The sequence below is a fragment of the Malania oleifera genome, chromosome 2 (assembly GCF_029873635.1).
Source record: "Malania oleifera isolate guangnan ecotype guangnan chromosome 2, ASM2987363v1, whole genome shotgun sequence".
In the NCBI taxonomy this organism is placed as follows: Eukaryota; Viridiplantae; Streptophyta; class Magnoliopsida; order Santalales; family Ximeniaceae; genus Malania; species Malania oleifera.
The window spans coordinates 15,857,185-15,865,285 of record NC_080418.1 but is presented as its reverse complement, the minus strand read 5'-3'; the positions used below and the strand labels follow the sequence as shown (position 1 = coordinate 15,865,285).

At 37.8% G+C, this 8,101-nt stretch overlaps 1 protein-coding gene across 2 annotated transcripts; it reads left to right on the top strand.

The window, feature by feature from the left end:
* The first annotated feature begins 669 nt into the window (after window positions 1–669).
* LOC131149552 (uncharacterized) lies at window positions 670–1,602 on the top strand. 2 transcript variants are annotated; one of them, XM_058100096.1, is made up of 2 exons: window positions 670–1,184; window positions 1,313–1,602. In XM_058100096.1, exons 1-2 carry the CDS (start codon window positions 894–896, stop codon window positions 1,460–1,462), a joined length of 441 nt encoding a protein of 146 aa, XP_057956079.1. In that variant the 5' UTR covers window positions 670–893; the 3' UTR covers window positions 1,463–1,602. The 2 variants fall into 2 exon arrangements, with proteins under 2 accessions (XP_057956079.1, XP_057956080.1); XM_058100097.1 differs by having other exon boundaries at window positions 825–1,184; window positions 1,266–1,602.
* The last annotated feature ends 6,499 nt before the right edge of the window (window positions 1,603–8,101 follow it).

Below are 8,101 nucleotides of genomic sequence, written 5' to 3'. Positions count from 1 at the left end.
AATAATTCAAAAAGAATGGACTCCTATAAAAATATATTTTATTCTATTTAATATGGAATAAGTAAAGAATACCCATTACTATCATATAATAAAATTTAAGAATAATTATTTCTTATCTATTCTTAGTTGTAGGCTTATAAATTATGACGAATTTTAGTATTATTATGAAGAATTTTTAATTATTAAATCCTTATATGGCAAGGATCATTTTCATTTCAATTCCTATTTAGTCGGCTACCAATAGTAATCATATAATCTTTTCTATAAAGTTAACCAAAAATTCAATCATTATTTAATTTTATACTATTTATAAAAACTTTTTATAAAAAAATAAAAAGAAATAATTTTGTTTTTTATTTTTAAATTTTCAAATAGTTAAAAAAGCATCGGTCACCTTATTTTTTATTTCTAAATCTATATAAAAATTTAGAATAACACTTTTTTTTATTAAGTTTGTAATTTTTAAATAATTTTATAAAATTAAAAATAAAATGTGTTTAGTAATAAAAACGTCCTCCATATTTAAATTTTGTAATATGAATCTAATTAAAATCTTAAAAAATACGGTGATGTTTTAATAATTTTTTTAGATTAAAATATTAAAAAAATAAAAATTATTTTCCAAACCTAATCTTAGTCTCATATACTCCATTTACGTGTACTTCCCACAGTTTCACTTGATTACGGAATAAAAATGGTGTCTGGGCAGCGAGCAACGTGGCAGCGACTAGCATGCATGAAAGCCACCTGGTGTAAAACACAGCACTTGTCGACACGTGTCAGCGGCACACCCATTTCACCGACCTGATAAATTTACAAGACGCCTGAAGCCTGCTCCGATCGAACCTATAAGCTAAAGATCGAAAACTTTTAATTGGAGTTGATAACTAACGATGGCGTCCAGCTTGAGGCCAGCGTTTGCGTACACCATAGTGTACGTGAAAGACGTCGCCAAGTCGGTGGATTTCTATGGAAGAGCCTTCGGGTGCAGCGTCCGGCGGTTGGACGAGTCGCGGCGGTGGGCGGAGCTAGAGAGCGGGCAGACGACGATAGCCTTCACGCCGGCCCACCAGCACGAGACGGACCAAATCACCGGCGCCGTCCAGCTCCCTCCCCCCTCCGCCCCCGTCAGAGCCCCCCTCGAGCTTTGCTTCGATTACTCCGACGTCGATGCGGCTTTCAAGGTACGCGCTTATATATATATATATATATATATATATATATAGACAGCTCAACAGTTTCTTTTATTTTAATAATGACAATAGGGAAATTGGATGATGATGATGAATTTGATGATGGTGGTGATGAGCAGAGAGCGGTGGAGAATGGGGCGGTGGCGGTGAGCGAGCCGGAGGAGAGAGGGTGGGGACAGAAGGTGGGGTACGTTCGGGACATAGACGGCATGGTCGTGAGGATGGGAAGCCACGTGTCCACCCCCGCCGATCGCGCCAGCACTGATTAACCCAATCCACGTAAGAGAAGCGCAGAACGAGTCTCTTGTTTCGTTCAGATGTATGATAAGTTAGGTGTTGTGAGCTTTTTCCTATTTTCATATTTTAATTAATTTTGAATAAACTATAATAAAAATCTGATTTTGTCCAAGCATCAACCACAATCACACTTAAACTTAAATATATTTATTTTGAAGCGTGTGTGTGCTAAGTTTGATCAAGAAAAATATATATTCACCAATCCAATATTTAGCAAAATGTAAACATGTCACAAGCACAATCCACAAGAACACATTTACGTGGTTTGGCTCAAAAATTGGCCTACATCCACGGCAGAAACTCACCTCCAGAGACACTATATTAAATCGGCGAAAATAAATACAAGTACACACAGATTTACCCTTTCATGTTTTATTGATCTCCTCTGAAAATCAGTCCAAAAATAATCTAAAAAACCCCCCTTCACACCTGTGAATAGTCCTAGGTTTCTCCCTATATTCCTCCCTGATTTTCCTAAAAGAAACCCTCCTCAAGAAACTAAATCTAAGCTTTTACCTTGCTTTACTTGCGCGTGAACCTCCGCTGGAGATACCCACGCTGCACCACCTCCTGCCGTCTCCCTCTCCCACGCGCTGTGGCTGAAGGATCTCTCTCGACGGTGATGGCCTCCTCAGGTCGCAGGTGCTCTATCACGTGGTTGCGAGTGAAGATGTCTCTCCTACGCTCGAGGTGAAGAAGAAGACTCGCTAAGGCTCTGCAAGAGTCTCTCGCGGCTGGAGAAAAGAATAAGTCTTGCGGCTATTTCTCTGAAGCTGCAAACAGAAAAATGAAGTCCCATCCAACCCCTGCCCCCTTCTGTTGTGTTGTTTTATTTACAACACATAAGTATCAAATTACAACACCCCCCCCCCCCCCAAACAGAAGCTGTTAGATCTGAAAAGAAAGGACGACTTGGATTTCCTTCAGGCAAGCTTGACACTCCAACAATTCTCCACCTTGGCAAGCTTGTAACCCTTGCACCTCCTTAGCATCTCCTATGGCGGTTCCTACAAAACAGACATTAGAAACTTCCAAGGTTAATCAAGTTCGAACAATGTTCAAACTTGGATTTAGGTACTGCTTTAGTCATCATATTCGAAGGATTATCCTCCGTTGGAATTTTTCTTACTTCTATTTCTCCACTAGAAATAATATCTCTCACAAAATACAGCCTAACATCTATATGTTTGAACCTATCATGATAAACATGATTCCTAACCAAATGAATAGTGTTTTAATTGTCACAATAAATTGTAACAGTTCCACTATACATTTCTAATTCTAGGCATAGTCCTTTTATCCATATAGCCTCCTCAAAGGCTTCAGTCATGGCAATATATTCAGCCTCTGTGGTAGACAAGGCTACTACCGACTGTATGTGAGATTTCCAACTAATAGCACTACCTAAAAAGCAAAAGACCATACTAGACAAAGACTTCTTGGTATTTAGATTTCCAGCATAGTCAGAATCTATATATCCTTTTAATCCTATTTCACAATGCATATCCTTTTTACCAAATATTATTAATCTTTGCTGTTTTGTTCCAGACAAGTATTGAAAATTTTGTTTCAAAGCATGCCAATATGGTTTTCCAGGTTTGCTCATAAATCTACTCACTTGACTTACAACATAAGATAGATCAGGTCTAGAACATACCATATCATACATTACACTACCAACCATACTAGCATAAGGTATTCTATTCATAAACAATGACTCATCTTTAGTTTCAGGACACTGTTTGCTAGACAACTTAATATGCTGTGCAGCAGGAATAGAAGTAGATTTAACATGACTCATTTCAAATCTTTTTAATACCTTTGAAATATAAGACTTTTGAGACAAGTAGAGAAGCCTTTTATTCCTTTCTCTAGTTATTTCTATACTAAGTATTCTTTTAACAAGTCCTAAGTCTTTCATTTAAAATTCAGATTTGAGCATGCACTTAACTTGATTTAACATATCCATGTCTTGACAAGCAACCAACATGTCATCAACATATAATAGCATATATATGACATTTATCACATGATTTAAAATCATTTTGAATCATGTAAGAATCAAATCGTTTATACCATTGTCTAGGTGATTGTTTCAACCCATATAAAGATTTCTTTAATAAACATACATGATTTTTATTCATTTCCATATCAAAGCCCTCGGGAGGTTGCATATAAATTGTTTCTTCTAAAGTACCATGCAAGAAAGCAGTTTTAACATCAAGTTGTTCCAAATGTAAGTCATGTACAACAACAAAAGATAATAGAATTCTAATAAAACTATGCCTCACAACAGGAGAAAATATTTCATTATAGTCTACCCCTTCCTTTTGTGTAAATCCCTTAGCCACTAACCTAGCTTTATACCTAGGTGGTTCAACTTTAGGGATTCCCTCTTTCCTCTTAAAGATCCATTTGGATCCTATGAGTTTCTGTTTTTCCGGTTTAGGTACCATCACCCATGTCTCATTCTTATTTAGAGACTCCATTTCTTCTTGCATTACAAGAATCCATTTTTCAGTCTCTTTACTATCCATGGTCTCTTTAAAAGTCCTAAGCTCCACCTCAATTTCTGTTTTAGCAACAGAAAGAGCAAAAATTGTCATATCAGCTTCCCCATACCTTTGAGGAGGTCTTATGACCCTCCTCTCCCTATCCCGTGCTAGAAGGTAAGTTTACTTAATTCAAAGGTTTCCATTTCTAAGTTTTGCTCCTCAAAATCTACAACATATGTTTCTAAATGGCTATGAGAAGTGGAGGGTTGCTCCGCCTCAAGCTGCGGGTCACTAGTATCAGAGTGCCTAACACTTTCATCTGAATTTTCTAGTTTTCCCCCCATTTTTGTTTCATTAAAAACTACATCCATGCTAATAATACATTTTTGTTTTCCAGGTTCTACAACCCAGAGCTTATAGCCTTTAACCCCCTCTGGGCATCCCACAAAAATGCATTTAATAGCCCTAGGCTCTAATTTATCAGTTCTAATGTGGGCATAGGCTATGCACCCAAAAATTTTTAAACCCTGATAATCAGTAGGCTTACCCGACCAGATTTCTTGAGGGGTTTCATAATTTAAAGCTGTGGAATGACACCTATTAATAATGTATACAACAGTGGGCACTGCCTCTGCCCAAAAGGTCTTGGGCAGACCTAAAGTGGCTAACATCCATCTTACCCTTTCCAAAATAGTCCTATTTATCCTTTCAGTTAATCCATTCTATTGGGGAGTATCCCTAATAGTCCTATGTCTAGCTATGCCCTCAGCTTTACAAAATTTAGAAAATTCATTTGATAAGTATTCTAATCCATTGTCTGTTCTCAGTGTTTTAACTTTTCTGCCAACTTGATTTTCAACTAAGGTTTTCCATTCTTTAAACTTTTCAAAAGTATCACTTTTATATTTTAGAATATAAACTCATACTTTCCTAGAAAAGTCATCTATAATTGACAGAAAATACCTAGAACCACCATGAGAACTAGCCGTAGCAGGCCCCCATAAGTCTGAATGTATGTAATCAAGAGTCTGTTTCGTGGTGTGAGTAGACTTCTTAAAACTAACCCTAGTAGACTTACCCAAGACACACTCCTCACAGAATGACAATTCCTCAAGTTTCCTATCTTCAAGGAGCCCCTATTTCTCCAGCTCCTTTAGGCCTTGTTGGCTAACATGTCCTAGCCTCTTATGCCACAAGGAAACCTAATTTTCTACCCTGTGATTGATAGGTGAAACCTCACCAATCATTGTCTTTCCTACCAAGGTGTACAACCCATTCTTTAGCACCCATTTCATCACTATCAGTGAACCTCTACAAACTCTTAGGCTACCTCCTTTAGACTTAAACATGTACCCTGTCTTATTTAAGCTACCAAGAGAAATCAAGTTTCTCTTCAGCTCAGGTATGTACCTCACATCTCTTAGCACTCTTTCCATCCCATCATGCATTAGAAGTCTCACAGTCCCAATACCCTGTATTTTACATGACTTATTGTTTCCTAGGATAACATGACCTCCTTCTAGGCATGTAAAGGACTCAAACCAGTTTTTCAATGAACACATGTGGAAGGAACATCCTGAATCTAATATCCATTCTTTTCCCGAATCTCTATCAGAGACATTCAACACTTCCGCACTATCATACCCATCTAAAACTACAGCTGTCTTACCCTTTGATTCAGAGGTGGTGGCATTTGCACCATTTTTCCTCTCAGAGCAGTCCCTCCTAAAATGTCATTCCTTGTGACATGCATAACACTTAAGTGTCTTGCTCTTAGACTTTGATCTAGACCTCTTGTCTTTTCTTTTCTTATTCCTCTTTTCAGACCTACCTCTCACATTTAACTCTTCCCTTAACCCAGATTTAGACTTAAACTTAGTGTGCAATTCCCTATAGTGCAAAACGGCTTGCACATCTTCTAAAGTCGGCCTCTCTCTCCCATACATCATAGTTTCTTTCATATTTTCATATGTGAAGTCAAGAGAACTCAATAAAAGAATTGTCTGGTCTTCTTCATCTATACTAATATCAATACTAGCAAGATCCAAAATAATTTTATTAAATTCATCTAAATGTTCATCAATCGATGTTCCAGGGGTCATTCTAAAGGTGTAGAGTCTAGTCTTCTTATAGAGTCTATTTGCTAGGGATTTTGTCATGTACAAACTTTCTAGTTTTGACCACACTCCAGTTGTCGTATCCTCATTGGCAACTTCCCTAAGCACTTTGTCCCCTAAGGACAAGATAATGGCACTATGTGCCTTTTGAAGGATTTCGAGCTTCACTTTGTTGGTGGAGGGTAAACCTAGTTTCCCCTTTTGTGAAGTGGAAGCCCCTTTCTTTTCTCCAAGAAGAGCCTCCTCAAGCCCTTGTTGTACCAAGATGGCACGCATCTTAATCCTCCATAAACTAAAGTCATTTTTCACGGTGAATTTTTCTATTTCAAACCTAGCGGTCCCCATCACATAGCCAGGCTCTGATACCACTTGTTGTGTGCAATTCAACTGATTGCTAATTCTATTTTCAGATTTTAATTAATTCCAAACAAACCACAATAAAAATTTGATTTTGTTCAAGCATCAACCACAATCACACCTAAACTTAAACTTGTTTATTTTGACACGTGTGTGTGCTAAGCCTGATCAAGAAAAATATATATTCACCAATCCAATATTCAGCAAAATGTAAACATGTCACAAGCACAATCCACAAGAACACATTTACGTGGTTCGGTCCAAAAATTGGCTTACATCCATGACAGAAACTCACCTCCAGAGACACTATATTAAATCGGCGGAAATAAATACAAGTACACACAGATTTACCCTTTCTTGTCTTACTGATCTCCTCTGAAAATCAGCCCAAGAATAATCCAAGAAACCCCCCCTTCGCACCTGCAAATAGCCCTAGGTTTCTCCCTATATTCCTCCCTGATTTCCCTAAAATAAATCCTCCCCAAGAAACTAAATCTGAGCTTTTACCTTACTTTACCTGCGCGTGAACCTCCGCTAGAGATACCCGCGCCGCATCCACCTCCTGCCGTCTCCCTCTCCCGCGTGTTGCGGTTGAAGGATCTCTCTCGGCGGTGATGGCCTCCTCGGGTCGCAGGTGCTCTCTCATGCGGCTGCAAGTGAAGACGTCTCTCCTGCGCTCAGGGTGAAGAAGAAGACTCGCTGCGGCTCTGCAAGAGTCTCTCGCGGCTGGAGAAAAGAAGAAGCCTTGCGACTGTTTCTCTAAAGCTGCAAACAGAAAAATGAAGTCCCAGCCAACCCCCGCCCCCTTTTATTGTGTTGTTTTATTTACAACACATAAGTATCAAATTACAACAACACCCCCCCCCCCCCAACAGCAGCTGTTAAATCTGAAAAGAACGGACGACTTAGATTTCGTTCAGGCAAGCTTGACACTCCAACATTAGGGATTATGAATGATGTGTGATGTATGGGCCTACAAGTTTTATAATATTATAAAAGTATTTTAAATTTAAATAAGATACGTTTAAAATGAAATTATGGGTTGTTTTATAATATACTGGGTAGCATGAAAATAAAAACTTTGAGACAATATACCTAAAATGAAAACAACTGGTAACACCAAAGGGTGCCAGTTTTCGATTTTTTATTTTTATTTTTACAATTTTTTGACAATTGATCCTTTAAAATATCATTAAAAATATCGAAATGAATCTCGTGGAAGAACACATCCTGCTCCTTCTATGAGTTGCTTGGGTCCATTTTTACAAAAATCAAGGAGAGGAATTTTTGGGAAATCTAAGAATGTTCAATTCTTACATTCACATTTATATAAAGTATGTAGTTGGCTCTAACTCTATTATTGTCGAGGTGGATATTCACTTCATCAAGGAATTTTGCTCATTATGGCATGATAAAAGTCCCTTATTTGCTCATTATGCAGTTCATCTGCAGTATAAATGACCATGGAATTACCAAGTTTGAGACTATTGGCAAGTTTGTCTAAGGAATGAATTGGAAATGGCAAAGGAGGAGAACCTGAATTTTTTAAGAACTAAATTGCGATATAAAAGAATGCTTCCATTTTTGAATTGAGCTTTCAATGACATGGGGGGTTTTTATCATATCTTTCATATAAGTGTTT